General features: G+C 43.8%; 1 protein-coding gene across 3 annotated transcripts in view; it reads left to right on the forward strand.

Annotated features, from left to right (window-relative positions):
* The first annotated feature begins 1,801 nt into the window (after window positions 1–1,801).
* ulk1a (unc-51 like autophagy activating kinase 1a) overlaps window positions 1,802–21,710 on the forward strand; it is a 35,344-nt gene continuing 15,435 nt past the window's right edge. For 2 of the 3 annotated variants that reach the window (XM_061260479.1, XM_061260480.1), the window contains exons 1-15: window positions 1,802–2,423; window positions 3,047–3,139; window positions 3,244–3,285; window positions 7,604–7,636; window positions 8,200–8,236; window positions 10,437–10,610; window positions 12,180–12,253; window positions 12,522–12,623; window positions 15,740–15,798; window positions 17,517–17,599; window positions 17,793–17,843; window positions 18,439–18,527; window positions 18,893–19,052; window positions 19,637–19,697; window positions 19,916–20,002. In XM_061260479.1, coding sequence (XP_061116463.1) covers window positions 2,334–2,423; window positions 3,047–3,139; window positions 3,244–3,285; window positions 7,604–7,636; window positions 8,200–8,236; window positions 10,437–10,610; window positions 12,180–12,253; window positions 12,522–12,623; window positions 15,740–15,798; window positions 17,517–17,599; window positions 17,793–17,843; window positions 18,439–18,527; window positions 18,893–19,052; window positions 19,637–19,697; window positions 19,916–20,002 — 1,235 coding nt within the window. In that variant the 5' untranslated portion in view covers window positions 1,802–2,333. Of the gene's footprint in view, window positions 2,424–3,046; window positions 3,140–3,243; window positions 3,286–7,603; window positions 7,637–8,199; window positions 8,237–10,436; window positions 10,611–12,179; window positions 12,254–12,305; window positions 12,421–12,521; window positions 12,624–15,739; window positions 15,799–17,516; window positions 17,600–17,792; window positions 17,844–18,438; window positions 18,528–18,892; window positions 19,053–19,636; window positions 19,698–19,915; window positions 20,003–21,710 lie in introns of those variants that run through there. The other variant, XM_061260481.1, reaches the window with a different exon arrangement.

Below are 21,710 nucleotides of genomic sequence, written 5' to 3' on the forward strand. Positions count from 1 at the left end.
ATCAGTTCTGTGTGATCAGACAGTTCAATTTCTTTACCTTTTAATCTTTTAAAATATGTATTTAAGATGTATGTTCAATTATTCATTGTAAAAGGCTTTTTGACCAGGGGTGCCCAAATGTTTGCACAGTACTGTGAATTATGCATGTTTACTACAAACAAAATTGTTACCCAGCGTCATTGACCCATATGCAACCAGTAATGTGATATTTGCTAGCTGGTATGACGACTGGGGGTGACATGGCTCAGGCAGTAAGAGCAGTCATCTGCCAGTCGGAGGTTTGCCGGTTTAATTCCCCCGCCCGGGCCGTGTCGAAGCGTCACTGTATCAGTATTTTTAGTTGGCTAGGTAAGCAGTGTTTGAATAGTTAAGTTTGGTCACTTTTGCTTTGTTGTTTGTTTGTTTATTTGTTCGTTAATAATAAAATAAAAAATAGGCCAAATAATTCAAATAGGCCTTATAATAAATAGGTCCTTATCTTTGTTGTACAGGTAGCAGTTGAAATTGTACTTCCCTCTAGGGTCTTTCAGCGCACCTATCCCTGGTTATGGGTATGCACTTGGTAAGAGCGTCTGCCAAATGCCATTAATGTAATGTAATGTAATGTAACTGATACTGTGAGCTACAGAAGTTGTATTCCCATGTTTTTAGTTTTCTTCCCAGACAGATAACCATGGATAACCATCATGTTGAATTGGGAAGGTTTGCAATATTCTATATAATCAGCTACTTTCTGACGATAAAAATCAATCACTCTCATCAAACCATGCCTCATTTACTACTTTCTTTTCGCGTATGCTTTTTGTCAAACGTTGCATTTATTTGTGCATGCAAAACACCTTTTAAGCGAGAGATAGGCAAAGCCATAATGAAATCAGTACGGGTATTAAGATGGCTACAACATAAAGGGATTGAAGGGTTCATTAAAAAAATGCATTAAGTGTTAATCACAAAAGGTGGATTTTCAGACCCTTGAGGAAAAACATCCGGTGAGTCTACTTGGGTCAGGCCATTGGGGGTTGAGGGGGGAGATAAACTGGTTTGCAGAGTAGCTGCCAGGTGCCTGAAGACATGGGGTAGCCAGCTGCTGTGGCAATGTGCAAATTGGTATGGATCTCTTTGTTTACGTATTACAGTCACATCTTCTGCAACAAAGGGATCTTACACTTTATTGTAGGCAGTTACGAAGGGACAAATGGAGGGATGCTGTGAGGGAGAGAGAGCGTGTGTGTTTATTTGTTGGAAAGCAGGAAATCGAAAATAGGCTGACTGGTTTTAGGTGCATATAATAATTGCCCTAAAGATGTCAAATTCCGTCTACAAAATAATGTTATGGTCACTGGCATTCTAGAGCTGTTTGAAAATCTGAATTGTCAAATGTTTCGTAACGACATTGGGTTGATTTAAATAATGAACATTTACTTACTACGCATTGATTCATTTGTCACTTCCTAGTTTCTCCAAAAACAAAAAAAAATGCCTTTAAACTGGGTGCAAAATGAGATGTTACGGAATCAAAATACACCGATAGGAAGTTCAAATAATTTATCTAAAAGAACTGAATTTGCACTTTGTATTCTTATAATTCAAGTTATTATATAATTTGAAATTTAATTTTTATTTCAACTTTCCATTAATTGAAACGTATCATTTATTAATTTATTTTTTATTGAAGGCAAAACAACTCCCTTCGCTGCATAATTTAATTACGCAACGTTTACATGCACAGTGTTAACCACACTTCCTTTGACATCAACTTGGAGGAAAAAAAACGCGCATGCTCACTCAGCTTCAGCTACGAATAGCTTGAGAGCTCTTTGTTTTACACGTAGCTAGCAACAGACGATTTCTCTCGTAGTGTCAACCTGTGTGAGCATCAGCTGGACTACACCAAATCCCATCACAGGAGTTATAGAAGAAGCTTTTACACTGACAAGAGAAGACTATTTTTAACGAAAAATACATAATTTTAGGATCATGAGAGAGTTGACACTTCCTCCTGTATACAAACAAAAACCGAGTCAGTTGTCCTTAAGGTAGACCTCAGAGTTATTTGTTATCTGTAGTTTCAAGTCGTATTTGTTTCCATGGGTCACGGTGATGTTTAATTCCATGCAAAAATATGATTAAAAGGAGATAGGCCCATTTTCTTCAAGCGGATTAACATGGCAAAAGAGAGTCGTGTTTTCAGCGAAAGGCAGCCCATGGGGTGCGAAGGAACATGGCAACTTTCTTGGTCCCTGAACTTTAACGGAGGCGAGTTGGGTCCGGCTACAGACAAGAGCCCAAGATCCTGATTTCATCCGATATTTTGTGTCAGTTAAAAACTGGAGATGGAGACTGTGGGGAAATTCGAGTTCAGGCGGAAAGATTTAATAGGACACGGCGCGTTCGCGGTGGTGTTCAAAGGCAGACATAAGGAGGTAAGCTTATCTAGCTAGCAAGCTAGCGTCAACGAACATTTATGACGTTACTAGCTAGCTACATTAACTTGCTATGGCGCTGCCGTACAGTACTTACAGTGCATTTAATTTACTCTTTAAATATTTGTATTACTTAGCTATCTAAGGTGTGTGTTGTTACGTGTATCAACAAAACACTTTTCAGCAGAGAAATGGGCTCATTGCTAACCAGCTAAGTTGCATTACAATACGACCTTAAGAGAGGCCTATGAATCCGTTGCCATTATGCTATGTTAGCTAGCTAGACGAGGAGGATGTGGGAACAAAAACAAAACGAACGTTAACCAGCTTGCACATCGCTGTATACAGTATAAAGTTCTGTCTAATGGCATGCATACCATATGTACAAATGGTTTCTGATTTATGGAAGCGGAAGCTGAGCTTATTAGTGAACACATTCTTTTACTGTGTCATAAGCAACCCAGAAAATAGAACAACATCCAACAAGGGGGGGGATGTAGCTAGCTATGTCAACTGTTTCATTTGGAAGTAATTGGCTTAGTAGTTGTAACTTATTTACTGAACCATAGGAGGGCTCGTGTCCATATATATATTCATATTGTGCTCATATTTTTCCCCACCAGAAACACGACTGGGAAGTCGCTGTTAAGTGCATTAATAAGAAAAACTTGGCAAAATCGCAGACGTTATTAGGAAAAGAAATTAAAATATTAAAGGTAGGTATGATTACTCAACCCACTCACAATGTTTAAATGTGTTGCCATTGTTTCCATACCCTGTCAAAACATTCTTGACTACATGTGCACTTTCTCTTTTGAAGGAACTGAAACATGAGAATATCGTTGGGTTACTTGACTTCCAGGTATGTTTACCATGTATTTACAGACATGACAAGCAGTGTTTGTGCACTTGACATTTCTTGAGTTTTCCACGGCAGCATGACTGATTACTTGAAACATCCTACAACTAGCTATCGAGCTTGTTACTTAGTTCTATCGACATTGGAAAAACATGAAATATACTGACAAATCCCGAGTGTGATCTATATTATGTAGCTCATTTGGGTATAATGACTCTAGGCCCTAGTCGCGTTAGAGAAAGGATTTAGCGTTACAATATCAAAACCGGGTCAAGTTGTTTTTCGCATGCGAAGCAGCACCCTGGCCGCCTGACTCTCTTTCGCCTGTTTTGCTGCTGTGGCTGGCTGCCATCACGTGTTTCCCTGTTGACATTCCATGTGCGTGCGATCTCATTGGCTCAGAACGGTGGTGCGTGTTATGGATGGCTTCTCGTGGCTTTCTGAGTAGCAGTCTATTTTTTCCAATTGTCACTTCATTGAAATCCAGTTGAATGATCGCTGATACGGATTTACTGTATAGTCAGTAGTTATTTGGATATTGTAACATGATTTGGTTTGGCTTTGATTGTATAGGTCCATAAATAAGTTCTTCTATTCATGTTTCGATGCTAAAGATGATATTCATACTATTTTAAAAAGGGAAAATATAAAACCAGGTAGTTCAGATATGGATATGGAGGCAAATATGTCAGATTACTTAACATTTTTAAAATGTATTTTCAAAAACTAGAGTTCACAGATTTGGATGAACTTTTTGCAGATCGTATTTACACTGTAACTACCTGATTAAAAGTGTATTTGTTTTTCTTTTCTTCTTATGTGGAAAGTTATTTGTGGATAGCTAACGTCTGACTGATTTTGGTTAACTTCACCTCTGTGCGGTGAGATGTGGCTATCCACTCCCTGAAACAGGATGTGACTATGACTGTCAATGACCTCAACTCCACTAAGCCCTGTAAGAATAGGGCCCAAAAATACCCCATTAACTTTAATTCTTTGCCTAAAGGGCCACACCATAAAAAATGGACTTCTGTTCATTTTGTCAGACCGCACGTTTAGCCAAACTTGGCAGATTACAAATCAAATTGCATTACATTTTATTTATATAATTCTTTTTACAATAATTCACAGTATGCTTCACATACTTCCACAAAAAAGTGGAAGTGTCTTCTACTCTGATTCCAGTTTCCCAAGTAGTCAAAACATATCTCTGTGTTTTTTTTAAATAGACTTTCTGCTTTGTCTGAATTCAGCAAGAAAAAGTAGTAGAAGCAGCAGAAACTTGTACTAGTTTAATTTCAGCGGTTTACCTCAAGGGAAGCATACCGGTCTGTCTTGTCTGTGCAGCGCTACGGAAAGCAAACAGTCTCCTCATTTATATTTCCTCTCGGGCTGTCGTTATGGCCAGCTGGACCCCATTCCACACGTGAGCGGCAGACCCATGCAAAAGAAAAAAAAAAGAAAAAAAAAACAGGTCTGTGCTCATGGAGGGCGTGTCATGGCCCGATGCCTGCTAATTTTCATAGCTGGTGGAATGACTCCCTCCTTCTCCCTCTCTGCAGTTTGCCCTCAAGGTAAGGTACATGAGGCAGCTCTGGTCACGTGCCGAGGGAGGGAAGGTGGAAGGGTTGGGACCTGTGCAGTCATGAGAGCCTTAAAGAGGGATGCAGGAAGTTCAGGTGACGGGCTTGTCAGGCAGCTGCCGGGCCCTGGCAGCTGCTCCATGTTGCGTTGCCATGGAGCTGACAGCCTTCTGCTGTCATTCACAGTAGTCATGAGCACAAACAATGGCCCCACCTGTCCTGAGTGTGCTCTCCCACGAGGCGACAGGATGCAAAGGAGCTGCCCCATACCTCAGGGCTACGTGGATTCACACTTGTGGAAATTTCAGTTACTTAAAAAGATTAGAAGATGATTGCTCTGTCAGGCTAAATGTAAAACAGGATCTTTGAAAAAGTTAATTTGCATTTACCTGATTAGCATATTTTAACTGTTGGATGCAACAGGATTACTGGCTTGTTGGTCTTTTTTAAAATCTGTTCCACAAAAGGCGAAAAGCTTCCAGCACATACATTCATTTTGTTACATCTCTATGACTCCTCTAAAGTGTCCTTTGGCCCACTCGTGTAAGATAATTATTGTGGACTGGCTGGCCACATTTTCTTTGGAAAAGCCTGCCTGTCAGGAGGGTTTAAAATCGTGTCAGCTGGTTTTGTCCGTGTGAGTACACAAGACCTTGAGGGGAATGACAGGGGTCAGCTGTGTTTTCATGGCTTAGCGAGGAATCACAAAGCGTGGTACCCCTGGGCACTCTGCTGTGCACAGCTTGTCCAGGGGCTAGGCTACGATGGTTCATTGAAAGGTCTGCACACTTTTAAATATGAAAGCCTGGAGTACCGAGCACTCCTCTTCCTGAAGCTGTTGACTCACGGGGAACAGAGGTCAGCCTCACCTAGCTTTTCATTTTTCACCCCCTTGTTTGGTGGATTTGGTTGGTCTCCTGTGAGTTCAACAAGATCAGGCCGAACAAATAATAAAACCTTTTGCACTGCTCTAAGTGGCATTTCACAATATTTAATGGTAGCTGTAGTTTTGTCTTTTTCTGCTGAGGTGGGCTGTGCAACATTTTAAAATGGGAAAGAAGTCCAGACTTGCTGTTCGTATTGATAATAATTATAATTATGTAAACTTCACTGTGCTGGACGCTGGAGGCTTGGGGCTGTTGTCCCAGGCAGTTCTAAATTTTCAGGAATGTTGTGTGACCTAGATCTATACATACTAATGTGTATGCGGATTGTCAAGTGTCCCAGTCCTGAGTTGTAAGTTGAAACCACCGGCAGGCAGTCTGGTGAAGCAGTCTGCCTGGTGTCACTGAATGAAACAGATGGCTGGCTGCTGCCAGGCTGCTATCTGCACAATGGCAATGGAAAATGAAAATATTGCTTAGTCAGCAGGTTTACCCTGGGAACAGACAGCCCTCTCCACCGGATTGGCCACCCTGAGAATTATGCATCATCTGTTGCTGGGTAATAAGACGGCCCTTCAAGTCAGCTGCCCTTTGCTTGTGGTTTTGGGTCATTTCATATCACCATGTTTGCAAAGAAGACTAGGCCTATATGAGTGAGGTGACATTGTGTTGTCTGCCCTCTGCAGAATTTCTTATTGTCTCTTGCTTGTAGGCATCTGATAGCACAAAGTGGGGAGAAGTGGATTCCTCCTTTGGGTTTTTTTGGGGGGTTTTTTTGTTGGTAGTTTTATTTCGTGTAACTATGCTTTTATTGAGAAGTTGCCTGAATGGAGAAGGTTTCGACTTCCAGCCGGTCTGTTCTCATTAAAGCATCCTGTCTGTTCATTGCCTGGGTTTTCTGGCTGATCTCTGTAACTCATTACCAGCTCTTGGGCTTGTGTCCAGACTTATTTAGTTGCAGGCGCTCTCCTGGGCTGTGTTCCCCTCACATGAAAAATAAGTCCACTTAAACATTCATATTTTCACTCTGGTACCATTTATTACAGGGAGAATAATCCCCCAGAGCTGAAATCTTGAGGGCTTGTATTTTTTGTTCGTGATTATGGTTAAACCAGCTCCATTGTGGCATATCTGTATTGTGAGAAACCTTATTTTAGAAATCATTAATACGAGACCATATCCGTCCTAAATTGACTGGGGTTAAGTGAATTGGATGGGGGAGGTGGGAAACTCCATTCCTCGTTGGCTGCATTGTTTCCACACTATGACTACCAGCTGCTAATGAGGCCTCGTGAAGCCAATCTCTCCACCCACCATGACCCCGCATGCCCCACAAAGACCATTGGCTAACAGAAGGCGAGCCAAATGGGATTCGTAGGGAATTAGTGTACATTGTGTACGTTTCGATAACATGATCTGAACTGCCCAAGGCTGGGGGGACGGGGCAGAGGGAAAGGTGGGGGTTATGCTGTGTTGGATTCCTAGACCTTTGCTGAAATTGGTCTGTTTATAGTTCAGTGGACAGTAATGCAGATGGATTCTTGTTTGTGCATGTTTGTTATTGAAGTGGGGGCACAAGGTTGCTCAGTTGATTGATAAAAAACGTTCTCGCCCATGATGCAGAAAACGCTTGGCTTGCTGGCGTCCAGCTGCTTGTTTATCCGGTTTAGCCTGTATATTGTTGTTTGGATGCTCTGCACATGCACCGATAGCTACAGCCTACTGAGATTCTTTCAAGTATTTTGTCATGCAATGTTGCCTTTTCTCACTTGAAAATAGGGTCTACTCTCATGGTTGCATTGATGGATATACTCTGCCAATGCCCGACTCATTTTTCTCTATTTTCCTTTCCAGGAGATGGCAAGTTGTGTATACCTTGTCATGGAGGTAAGTGAATTTATGTGTTATTGTAGACTGAATTTGCACTACCCCCTTCGGAGTGTTCCTGGAAAACACAGTGGAGGACTGTCATGATGAGTCACATCATGCTGAATAGACCAAGGGGACATTACCCTGGGCCCATGTTAGGGATCATATGCTCTAAATGAACTCACGATTAACATAATATTTATTTGAAAGGATTATAGATCACACAGGTGGAGAAGGTCAGTGGAATGCCTGCTGGCTATGTTGGCTGTTCCCTCCTTATTCTGTCATAGGTAGTTCCATTATTTCCTCCTTACTGGTAGCCTATATTTTGTGACTGGGCAGGAACTTTTGCAGCCACAAAGTGGAGAAGAAACCTTTGTGATGTCATTAAACGAGGCCTAAGGCCCTATTCCCTCCTAGACCATGGTCACTGTGATCCATTTTTTATCACTTGGTGTGAGGAATTCTCCGCTGTGTGTCTGCCTTTTGAAGCCTTCTTTGATTAATTATTCACCATTTCATTCTGTTTGTCTTGTGAAGACTTTATTTTTCTTAATGCTATTCCTTTTATTCTTTCTCAGTACTGCAACGGGGGAGACCTGGCAGACTATCTTCACTGTAAGTTGAAGTTGTATTTCATGTATTAAGACCACTGTTTTCTCTGGGAGTAGTTGCTCAAGAAAGCTTGGGAGAAACTCAAGTGACTTTATAATTTCTCATATAGCTATATGTGGTGTAATGAAAAGGAATGCAGTGGCGACTCAAAGTTAAGTGTTTTTTGAATAGATGTAGGAAGTTTATTTGTGTAATAACCTTATGGTTATTCGATCTGCGTGGTGCCGCAGTTCCTTCCAGTACAAATCATAACCCATACCATAGTCTCCAATTGTTTTCTAACTCTTCCCCGTCAGGGGGTTGTAGCTTGGTTTATGTAACCTACTTTGATACTTTGTTAAAATGGGGTGGATAAATGCTTTGATAACACTGCTGTGAATTTATGTGCTACTTCACCGGTCCCGAGATAGACAGGAAATAAAGCATCCCCTTCCACTTTCTCCACTCGCACGCTATAGCTGTCTATGCTGGCTAAAGTTACCTGTTTTGGGTCACTGGGTCCAGTTAAAAGGCCAGAGCCCTGCGCCCCTGACCTCAGTGTGCTACATTGCTACCTTCTCCCATGATGCCCGCGTGGCACTACCTACTCTGCTGGATGCCCACAGACCAGGCAGCTACTTCACACATAGCAGCACCCTGACTTCATTCTCTATTTAGAGTGTATCCTAAATGGCCTTCTGTCAGCACAATCCACCTCTCCTCTTGTGGAAAAACACAGCTTCTAAATATATGCTTGTGTACTTTTTCTTTGTGGAGAAAGACTGGTGGGATGGATGATGATCCGTGGGACTTTTCACCTTACCGTGATGGCACTCCAGCCTTAACTTGAGTAACAAAGCTAAGCATGTGCTGCCTGTCTTTAGCTCTTACAGATATTAATTCTGCTGGCCCGTCACTCAGGATATTGCCTATGTAATCGATGTGTAAGGCTGATTTATTGAAGTGATTACCATAGCTCGGTTTTGAGCATTGTTTGGGCTTTTTGCTGTGCTATACTATGAAGATTGGGCTAATGATTAATGACCAATGCCAATTCTAGCCTCACTCACTCTGTGTCAACGCTGGAAATAAGCTTTGCCATTTCTTTTTTAGTTCATGGAAGTACTGTGTTTGGTTTCAGTTTTCTGAGGGGGTGTGAAATTATTTGCTTACTGTTTAAACACACTACTCAGAAACTAGGCCAAGCTTCTAGGTACTACTCCTGTTGAAACCTGGAGAAGCTTCCAGAAAGGTTTGGCAGTGGGCATTCGCAGAAGACTGGGAGCAGTTTCCTGGGACATTTAAGGAGTTTGGGAGGAGTTGAAAGAGGAAGTTCAGGGTTCGGTCTGAGTGCCAGGGGAGTGTGGCTCCTCTCCAGGAGCCATTTGGGAATGCAGTCACATTTGGCCTTAATGGGTGATGCATGTGTGCCTTTGAGAGGGAGACCATGCCCACAGTGTAAACTGTATCTGAAAGGGAGGGTACATCCTGCCAGAGGCTGGGGACAGTGGAGGTTACTCTCACTCCTGCTGCCTGTGGGAGAATTTATTTTTCCACTCATGAAACAACACCTCATAACCAACGCCCTTCTATTTAAAGCCTGCACTGCCGAAATGCAGCTGGGGGTTAGTGAGTTCTGAAAGTGTGAGTAATCTCTTGCTGTCCCACACACATGCTCTCTCTCTCTGTGCCCGATTTATTTCCATTTCTGAGAACGCTTCTGAAGTAAACATGGGGATGAGATTTCACCTGACTGAGTGACAGGACAGCATCTTTGAGTGTGGACGTGTAGAGTTTGGGTGTGGGCGGGTGGGGTGGTGAGGATCATAAACCTTCAAGCAGGGAGTTGGTCAGCCGGACAGTCCGAGGAAATAAAAGCTGTCCAACCAGTTTTCTTCCCAATAAATCCTATGCTTTGCTTCCGCACATATGCGGCCACTAGTAGGCCGATGTGGTGGTTATGGGAGGCATGTCTTCCACTGACAGGTGTGGACAGTGATTTAAAAAAAAATGTTCTTGGCCAGAAAACATTTGGTGTGCTTGGATAAAAAACATAAACTTTGCCTGTGATTCTGCTTGTGAATATGATAGACTTGTACTTTGTGACTTTTTCAAACGTCATGACGTGTTTTGGTGATACAGGTGAAGTGGTTGTAAGGTGTAAATGGACTTCATTTTGGTTTTTGGGTATTCTGACACTACTGTGTGCCCCCCCTCCCCCCAGCGAAAGGTACACTGAGTGAGGACACCATCCGGGTCTTCCTGCAGCAGATCGCTGGTGCCATGAGGGTCCTGCATGCTAAAGGCATCATCCACCGGGACCTCAAACCCCAGAACATCCTGCTGTCCTATTCCGGCAGCCGCAAGTCCAACCCCAACAACACCCGCATCAAGATAGGTGTGTGTGTGTTTGTGTGTTTCTGTTTGTGTGTGTGCATATGTGGGTGTGTATATGTGTTTATCTGCTGGTAAGAATGAGCTAACCAATAGGGAGAAGTTCGGCTTTGTCCTCCTGGGTTATATTTGCATGGGAAATGAAAGGAAATGTGATATAAAAGACCTGCAGCCGATTAAAATGGAATAAGTTCTGCTGTACTTTATGCATAGGGAGATAATTGATGTTAATATTCATACACAATAACCATTAAGTCCTGCTGTGAAGCGAGAAGGCTCGAGTGGGCAGTCTGAACATCACGCTCCTGAGAACAGAGGGCCTTCTCCTCTACCATTATTCATGGAGAAAGGCCAGATGTACAGCTTCCTCTCCTCCCGTTACCACTCTTACTCCGCCCGCCCAATCCTCATATTTCATCAGTGTTGCCATCTCTTGGCTTTTAGGGAATTTGTAGTGCAGGAGGTGGGTGGCCAGATTTGAACAGACAACATAATTGCCCAGACAATGTTTGGGTAGCCTCTCCCCCTTGTGTTTCTATCTTCCACCCAGTTTTCTATCTCTGTGTTATTGCTGGTGAACTTGGCAGGTGCTGGTGGGGTTTAGTATATGTAAGGGAACCTGAAATTGAACACTTTCTCTTGATCCTGTTTTTCATGAATAGCAAGCATGATGATGGATCACCCAGCAACCACATTCCTTTTGACTTTAATGCGGTAGTGTCTCTGATGAACAGAACATGAAATAATTAACAGCCAATAACATGACATGAAGTACACCGAATCACTTGATTACACTAGAGGCGAAAGGTCTATTGACTGAATGCAAAATGATTTCATCTGCAAAGCGGAAAGACAGCACTACCATGTTAAATGCCCTGATGTTAAAACCGCGCTAGCTGGTGATGAGCAGCCGTATTGAGATTGCCTTGCGTCATGCCAAATGATGAGAAGCGGGTTCTCATCGGGTTCTTCAGTGACTGAAGGCCCTGCCTTCCCTTCCTGTACTTGGCAGTGATCGTTTGTTTGAAGTTTGTGTTTTTGGGCTTGGTACTGCATGTGACCCTGGGAAGCAGGGAGTGAGTGCCACCCCATTTGGAATTCAGCTGTGCTACTCCAGCAGCTTGGAGAAGGTCCACACGCTGACAGGAATTTATCACAGCTAAAACAACCTTCCTCTTCCTTATTCTCGGCTGGGATCATCTAGCTGTCACTCCGAGCACCTAATTCCCGGGAAAATAAAACGGGAAATCCAGATAAACACACCCTCTTGCCCAAAAGCCGGTCCTGGAACACTATTTATACGCTTACTAGGACGGTTTATCTGGGGTGACTTGCATAGCGTGCTTTTTTATGTGTTGTATGGTTATTCTAGTTGATGTGTATGCATATCTTTATCTTTATATTTGGAGGCAGTTGAGGTTAACCCTCTGCAATGCCCCAAGTAGCATTTGAACTAGAAAACTTAATTACAGGGGCATAAATGCGATGCCAGTGAGCGATGTGCCTTGTAAAACATTCTCTGTTCAACGTGTAACCTGAAAATGACATCAGTGTTTATGCTGTCTATCCTCAGCTGACTTTGGGTTTGCACGCTACCTACAGAACAACATGATGGCTGCCACACTGTGTGGCTCTCCCATGTACATGGTAAGCACTCTCCTTTAACACTTCTGCTTGAGGCTTTGATTTACAATGAATCAGCTTGGCCCCTGTCTCTTGTAATCTCAGGCCATTTCTCTTAACCTGGTGTCTTTGGTCTGAATTGGTTGCTGATATTAAGAACCAGCACACCCTGCGGCTCTCCAGGACCAGCAGTGAGGACCACTGACTTAACTTATAGAAGCACATTATACTGCAAAGCTTACGAATGCGGGCCTGTCTGCATGTGTCACATCCTCTCCCCTCCCTTCACCAGGCGCCTGAAGTGATCATGTCCCAGAACTACGATGCCAAAGCTGACCTGTGGAGCATAGGAACCATTGTGTTCCAGTGCTTGACCGGGAAGGCCCCCTTTCAGGTGAGCACAGGGAAGAATGTGAATGTGTGCATACAACCAAACCTGATGTACAGCTGGTTATTGATGTGCTTGTGTATTTGTGTGGATGGGCCAAGAGAACAAAAGTTTTACCAGACTGGGCATCTTTTGCTATTGTAGTGTCGATGTTGTCATATTTATTAGTGCACAATGAAGCTATGTCATGCACTCATTGGAAATGCAAGTGGTTCTAAGGTACATTTAGTATTTCTCTGAAAAGTTGTATTTTCACCTGAACAAAAACAGAAAAAACATTTTAATCCCAATACTTGCTTTTGTAGATCAATTGGATAAAGCATATACATGAATATAGTCGAATGTGCTTGTGGGTTTCCTCTTAGATATATTATATTTTAACACAAATGAAATATGAACTACCAAAGGTGATGGCGATATCAAAAGGATTGAAGAAATATATTGTTCTTGAGTTTGCCATCGTGAAGTCTCCCTGCTGAGATTAGTTTAATCTCTTTTGACATTCCAGACATTTGCACTGGGTTTCTGTTGAATAGCGTTATTGTCTGTCTGGGAATGTAGTGTTGATCTGTCAGCTGTGGGTTTCAGCTCTTAATGTTAAATGCTGTGACATAGCTTCTTATATATGAAACCATGTTAATATTTTGACACCAATCTTACTTCCTTCTAAAACATTGTATTTCCAGTATCCAACCTTTCTTTAAACTGATTATTGGTCTCACCCTGTTTTCATTCATTTTTCTTGCAAACGCAATCAAAATGAATAATCTATTGCCAGGTAAACACACAGCTTCTTTCTTCACATCATGTTAGGGAGGTTAAATGATAAATTCAATTTGGAATTTCTTTTGAAATTAATTAGCGCACTCTAAATATGAACCACTCTTTAAATACCGTATTAGCTCTCTGCACAACCTGCAATAAGGATTATCTAACGAGACCTGCCCTTCAAGATTCTTTAAATGATTAAATCTGCGCTTTGCCGGTGCTTGCCATCAATATTCTCTGAATGTGAGTGCAGAGAACAAACGGCAAATCTATCTATTTAAAATAATAATTGATCAAATTTTGTGATGCAAATAAAAAAATATTTTATAACTCGCCTAATAGCCTAACTGAGGAGAGCTGGCTATATCTGATGGTATTGAGTATTATGTGAATGTAACATCCTGATATTCATTTAATAATAACAGCATTGAAGTTCCGCCACTTCTCTTTTACTTATTTTTACTTTTATTTTATTTTTGAAATGCCAGTTTTGACAGTATGGTGACTACACCATTTTATGCTTGTGCACCATATGGCACCGGTTAAACCGAACACCAGTTGAATGATGACGGCAGAGCTGAGCTGAGCCGAGCCCCGGAGACCTGGACACTCCTCCCTTTTCTCCATGCCTGAGGCTTTAATGTCAAGCCGATCACATGTCCTTATTAGATATTTTCTCCCCTCAATGTCCTCTCTGATTAGCATGGCACTATCAAACTGTCAGCACCACCTGCGCTGGTGAGTACATGTTCCCAAAGAACACGAGAACTTTATCTTTAATTCCCCCACATAATTAAGTATGGGCATACTTCTAAAGACTTCTAAAGTTCCTTGTTGACGGTGAGGGCTGCTTTCTTTGGCTCATTACGCGTGTTAAAACGGCCATGAAGCGTCACTGTTTCCGTTTAACAGCTCAGACACAAAACAGGACGCCTCAGCCCTTATTACCAAGCATCCCCAAAACAAACAGCATGTGATCTCTGCTCCAATGTAGCCCCTACACCTACTCCCTCAGACACTTGACATGGGCGTGACCCCCACAATGTTTGGCTCACGCACCTCCTTATTCCAAGATAAAGGACTAATGCGTCTGCCCGTGATGAAGGACCTTGTTTACAAACGTCTGCTCTGAAAAGAAACGACCAGTGCCTCTGTCTGTGAGATGGCTGTAAACAGGATTGCAAAATTGTTGTCATGGAGATGTTTTCCTGGCGGCGTGCCCTCCACTCTGAATCTAAACACTGACGGCAGACCCTGCCTAATTTCAGCTGGGGGCTTTGACCATGGAAGGGCTTCATTTACCACAGCCTCCCACACGCCAGCTGTTTCCTGGGCACCATCGCATTCCCTGGTCTTATACATGGGCACCTTTGTTGCGCAGTGCTGTTATTGGGGTTGTGCAGAATATTAAGTGATCTATGACTTGGCTTACGTAACTTGGCTCTGCTCTTGGCAGGGATGTTGGTGTGATGGAGGAGTGACTGAAATGTGAGATCTCATGTGTAAATAGGCATAACTTGAATAATACAGCTTTGTAGTGAAATAAACATCACAGCTGCCTGGGCAAATGTGTTTCTCTGAGGGCTCATCTACTCACGTATTCCTTGTAATTCTGTGCCAGAAGCTATCAAAATAGAGCTGAAGGCTGCATGATGAATTTGCAGTGCCCTTTAGTAACACGTTTTATCCCAAGGAGAGAATGCGTGTGTGTCTGTGTGAGGGCGTGAGTGTGAAGTTTATGATAACCCCACCTAAGTATAGCGAAATGTAGCAAGGATTTCACAAAAACAAATGTGTTTCTGACTAGCGGTGGATTTTCAAAATGTGATTTGTTCACATATTTCACAATCCTGTTGTGAATCTGGGTCATTGAGGAAAAAAGAACTCGATGACCCAGGATCAGAGCCAGCAAGACGGCTTTCTCGCTTTACCTTGCCAGCGTGCTTATCTGTCTGTTATTAAAGATGAGGTATTATTATACTGATGAAGCGAATCCAAGCATGCTAATTTTGATCAAGTGGTATGCAGTTTATACGAATTATACTGCATTGTGCATTTACGTTACTGAATACGAATGATAAATCTTAGAACGCAGAACATTCTGTATGGTTCCGCTTGATAAAACAATTAATCAAAAAAGTAATTCCAGAGTGAGAGTGCATTATGGGAATGTAATTACTCTGCGTTAAAATGAATTAACTATGAACAAACGGATTAATCATTTGTTCATTGTAAATTAACTCATGACTGCTTTTGGGATTGGCTTGGGAGCAGGATGTTTGGAATGAGCAATGTTGTCTGTCTTGTTGTCTGCCTGCAGTGATGTGAGTGTGTTTGGTTTTGTGTCTCCCCAGGCTAGTAGCCCTCAGGATCTTCGGCTGTTTTACGAGAAAAACAAAAACCTCAGCCCCAAGTAGGTTCTGCCCTCCGTCCCTCTCTATCTCTATTCCTTCTCCTGCCTTCCCTCTCTTTATCTCTGAGAGCCACTGTCTGCCCTCCTGTGTCAATCCCATCTGATCTGCGGCTTGCGGTCATTCACGCCTCTTATCTCTGACGCTCGGCTTTGTGCAGCCCTGCCTCCGCTCACCTTGAGGGAGACAAAGCCAGCGTGAATGTGCATCTCACGCACACAGATGTGCGTGCGCTGACAGTACGCACGCGCACACGCGCTCCTTTGTGTGTCACGGATCCCCCCCCCCCCCACACGCCCCCACACACCTCACCCCCCAGCCTACGGCGGGAATTGCAGGCCGTTCGTTTATACTCGGTGCTGAGCTGAAGCAGGCAGATTTGAGTGTGTGATATCACAGGTGCTCCTGGGAGCCCTGTCCCATTCTGGCACCCAGCCACACGCCACTTGCCTGCTAGAGCCCACGTTGACACGAGCGGATAAGAAACGGCCATTTACAGGCTATCACTGACTCCTCACATCACTGGAGCCTTACTCAGGCAAACATAACCATGTGCGGGAGAAGACCAGCTCACCTGCGGTTCACAGTATTGTTAGTAATTGCAAAAGCTAGACTTCTCCGTGGCGTATGAATAAGACAATACGATTACATCTTCTTAAGCGCAAAGGTCATGCAGAATTGTGTGCAACACCAATATGGTCTCTTAGAGTGAATTACAATGCGGACATTCTGTTATCTCTTGTTCCTAAGGAGGAGTACCTGGTTAGAAACAGCAGTCTAGGAGATGGCTGATATACCCCTAGATAACGTTAGTTTGTTTATGAGAGCCGGGCTCATCACTCTATTTATAACCGATCTTTCGAGGCCCAGTGGAGCTATCACCTCCCATTTGACCCACATAGCACTGGTCCCTATGTTAGCACTGAGACTCGCAAAGTCACTCTGTTCCCTTCTTTAGCACACACACACACACACACACACACACACACACACACACACACACAGACAGACACGCACACACTCTTGTAACACATATTCATTTGCATGCTGCTTTAGTCATGAGTGACACAGCACCTGCTGCTTGGTAGGCTGTGTATGTGTGGCGGCTGTTTTCAAGACCCAGCTGGCCATGGGCTTGTGTTGAGAGCTGTAACTGCTGTTCCTTTCCTTCTGTAGAGATTGTATGTGCATGCGCATGCATTGACTGTGTGTGTGTGTGTGTGTGTGTGTTTGTTTGTGCGGTTGAGATCAAGTATTAACCTGCATACACACCAGAGCTAATGGGACATTAATGGGATTCTTATATTCAAAATTAAAATAACACTGGAATGGTTTTTAGGCAATTTCATGCTTATGAGAAAATGTGTGAACAAATTTCTGTTTTTGTGGTTTAGGTCAAGAATTGCCCTGCATACACACCGTCACTAATGGGATTTTTATCCTCATAATTAAAATAGCACTGAAATGTTCTAGTGTTTGTGTGTGCCTGTGTGTGTGCCTGTGTGTGTGCCTGTGTGTGTGTTTGTGTGTGTATGCACACAAGTATTGTTTCATAAATCATTTTTCAATTATTGTGTAATTGGTGCTCCGGGGTTGTGAGAACTTTCATTAGCCACAAATATACTCTCTGACATTTAGACATCGCAGACTTTATTGCTTTTTCATATTGCATATTGACATTATGTAGTCATGTAGATAATTGAGTGTTTGTTTTTCCCAGCATCCCCCGGGAGACGTCCAGTCACCTGCGACGTCTGCTCCAGGGCCTGCTGCAGCGTAGCCACAAAGACCGAATGGACTTCGGTCAGTGCGAGAGCTCCAACACCTTCTCACTGCCTTTCTCCACATCCTGTTCATTATCATCCACTGCACTACTTTGTCAGCATAGTTTAACCTCCATTAAAGATGTTTTTTTGCTGACCACGTAACAGTGTAAAATATAATTTTCGTTTTCACTTATTTCACTTTACCGTGTTATCCCTGCCTTTCTTTCCAGATGAGTTTTTCAGACACCCTTTCCTCGAGGCGAGTTCGTCCATGAAAAAATGTGAGTGAACCACACAAATACCTTCGTTTCATAACCCAGCAGGCACCCGAATCTGTACCTATGTCCTATTCATACTTTATTATGAAAGCTACTGAAACGGTACAGTTTGTTACCTTTGTGTCCCAGCTTCACTATCACTGCCCCTTCTCTCCAGTTACATAAGAGTCCCCTGAGACGGCATAGTCATTAGAACAGCATGTATTGGCGACATATTGTTCACCTTTTGACTGCTGGAACATGAATAGAACATTGTGTTGAATTATGAATCATTGTTGTGTGTGCCTGTGTGTCTGTGTGTGTGTGTGGTATGTCTGCCTGTGGCTGTGTGCGTCTCTGTGTGTGTGTGTGTGTGTGTGTGTGTGTGTTTGTTTGTGTGTGTGTGTGTGTGGTATGTATGCCTGTGTGTGTGTGTGTGTGTGTGTGCGCCTGTGTGCCTGTGTGCCTGTGTGCCTGTGTGTGTGTGTGTGTGTGTGTGTGTGTGTGTGTGTGTGGTATGTACGCCTGTGTGTGTGTGTGTGTGTGTGTGTGTGTGTGTGTGTGTGTGTGTGTGTGTATGTGTGTGTGTCCGTGTGCCTGTGTGTGTGTTCTTCCACAGCGGTCCCGGTGCCCATGCCCTCCTATCCCAGCTCTGGATCAGCCAGCTCCTGCAGCAGCTCCTCCACCTCTCACCTGGCCTCCCCTCCGGTGGGTACCCCTCGTTCACTCTGTCCGTGTGCAGGCACGTGTCCCTGTCTGAGCGCATTGACCTCTTAACCTGCAGTTATAGATTAACTCTCCATAGCCCCGCTGTGACGTGGGCCTGTTTGTTTAAAACAGCTGCCTTACAGCTCTGTTTATTGTTTAAGTTGCAGTGATAAGGTCTCCAGATTATGATGGTGTCGTTAGGAGGCTGTGCTTACTCAACGACAGCCGCAGAGATAATGGCGCTCACCGCAGCCTCCAGACCACAGCGAGTCAGCACAGTGGCTCAGACACGCGGAAGTACAGACAGACTGATACTGCTGTCATTGACCCTACTCAATCCCTCCCCTCCCCCTTCCACTCGGCAGTCAGTCGCAGAGATCCCGCAGCTCCGCGGCAAGGCCCCCACGTCCCCTACCCAGGATTCCCCGGGCTTTCTGCTGAAGGACTCCGGGGGAAACAGCAGCAGCAGCAAGAACTCGTCCAGCGAAGCGGACGACTTCGTCATGGTGCCCGCCCAGTTCCCCAGTAAGCCCAGCGCAGCTCTCTCACGCCCGTTCGCCCCCCACGATCGCGATGCGGGTCACGGGGCGAGGCGGTGATCACGCTGCTGCTCACACCCGCTGCGTCACTGCGGGAGACGCTGTTCCAGAATGTTCTTTCTTTCCGGATGGTCGCAGTGCTTCATGCAGTATTTATGGCCTGCTTTCTCGCGTGAGCCGTAGGGTTCTCTGTGCACACCGTAATGCGGGGGATGTGTATGGTTTCACACATTGTGCTCAGGACTGCATCCTGATCGATGCTGCTGTCCTTACAAGTCCTCGCAGCATCAAAGGATTTTATTCAAACCTAATACCGAAATTGTGTGCGCATTTTCTTATACACAGAACTGATTAATGAATAAGAAGACAGTTGGTCACGCTCTGAAATCCTCAAAGATGGCCAGGCCATATTAATTCATAACAATATTATTTTCATAGTGCCTCCAAACTGTCTACATGTGCAGAGTTAACTGCTGAAGATGTAGATATGGATGTATGATTGATACAGAACTGTTTGATGCAGTTGTGTGTAGTTTTGTTGAACTTTCTGGGTTTGTTTCTGTCTTTAAGGTGAGCTCGCCTGTGAGACCCCAATTGGGAAACCTGTGCAGGACAGCCTGATGTACAGTGGGTGAGTGGGGCAGGAAAAAGCCCATTAGCCCCGTGCACATGCACTGAATTTGAACTTGATTCCACTATTCACATGAGTAGGAATGGCATATCTTGGGGCGTGCGTGCTGTCTCTTGAGCCTGAGGCTTGCCACTCTGCCCTGGTCTGATCAGAATCAGTCCTGCTCTGCTCACGCCTCATGTTTTTATGATTATGAACTGTTCTCTCTGTGTGAGCAGGAGCTCTCTGCTGGCTTCCGGTGGTGTGGGTCTGGGCAAGACGCCTCCCCCCTCTCCCCCCTTCAGTGCCTCTCCCAGCCCGGCAGGGTAAGAGCAGAGAGGGCTGGGGTTGGTGGGGGTGGGGGGGTCTGTGCTAGGCGTGACCTTTTGTGCAGCCACACCATTTCATCCATTTCCTCTCCTGTGCCCTTCCCGGCCTGCTGGGTGTGCACACGATCCCCTGAACAGATTATCTGTGTCAGGCCCCTCCGTAAAGGCAGGGCATCAACTTTAGTGCTCACAAACCACTTCCAAGTTTTAGAGCGGAGAGCTTATCTAGCTACGTATGAAGCAAAGTCTGTGAATTAGACTGATGCATTGAGCGGTTATGATCAGGCAGGATTATTTCTGCTTCTTGTTGAATACCTTTTGTAGGAATTGCAGTTCCTTCCCAGGGTGTTATATTATGTGGCACATTCGGCGATGGCAGGATTCAGAATCGTATTTTGGGTGTAGTCATAATCTGTATTTCCTAATCGAGAAAAACTGAAAAAGCTCATTACCAAGTCCAAACAAAGCATTCTTTGGAGAGGAAAGAGAATTTATACAAACTGATGAGAAAAGTAAAATGTGTTGAAATTAAATAAGGCCTTCAAAATCCCTCAAGCCAAATATGAAACTAAAAGACCTTCATTTTATTTACTTTCTTTTTATTCTGAAGCACTTAATGCAATGTGTTTCAGCGATGTTTGTATTTATACTTTTGCGCAGGGAAAATAGTGCTCTCATACCATGTCAGTTTTAGTAAGATTGGCTTGAGAAGTAATGAGGAATTTCCGTAAGCATCTGTTAGCGCAGATCTCCTGCAGACCTCCGTGTCCTTAATCCCCTCTTACACATGTCTGAAAAGTGAGAAGCAGCATATAAGCACGCTGTAAGCAATCCGTAAATGAACCACACTATGTGGGTAACTACAGTTCCTCAATGCAGACGGCTTGTGAAACTTTGTTCCCCAACCCGTCTGTAGTGCAATTCAGTTCACGCTAGAATTATCTGCCTACAGCTTGCCTAATGGTAGCTACATGTAATTCTACAGTTACATTACATTACATGTTATTTGACTGGCGCTTTTTATCAAAAGCGACTTACAGCTGGTTAGACTAAGCAGGAGACAATCCCCCCGGAGCAATGTGGGGTTAAGGGCCATGCTCAAGGCTGAATACAGAGTGAACAGATATAGCATCTGGCTAAATGTGTGTTTAGGAGGATATTCATGCTTGTTTATGCTCTTCCTAATTGAAGGAAGGGACTGCAGGACTGGGCTGTGCTTACAAATGCAACTGGCAATTCCAAATCAGACTCAAAATGGTCAATAACGGTGTTTTATAAGTGGGAGGTGAGATCAGACCACTGGCTTCCTCAGTGCTGTACTGGGTGGACTGTGTCCCAGAGGACGTGTAGGGGCCCTGTACAGAGAAAGCATTAAATGGAATTAATTGAGAAATGTCAGTGTGTAATTCAAATGCCATCAATACCTTTAGTTGTGTCCTGGTCCATAAAAAGTGTTGAAATGTTTGCCCTTTCTCTCTGTGTAAATTTCACCTTTCAATTCAAAGTGTTTTATTGGCATGATTTTAGACCGCATTGGCAGAGCAAAGGTGACAGCTACAAATGAACAGCAACGTCAACAAATAATTACATGGCCGAACAATTCAATCATTCAGATAACCGGGTTTGACATGCACAGACCTTGGTGGTTACTCCTCAGTGTCGGCCTTGTGAATTTGTAGGGGCAGTATAACGTGACCTGGCATCA

This window comes from Conger conger, chromosome 11, assembly GCF_963514075.1.
Source record: "Conger conger chromosome 11, fConCon1.1, whole genome shotgun sequence".
Lineage (NCBI taxonomy): Eukaryota > Metazoa > Chordata > Actinopteri > Anguilliformes > Congridae > Conger > Conger conger.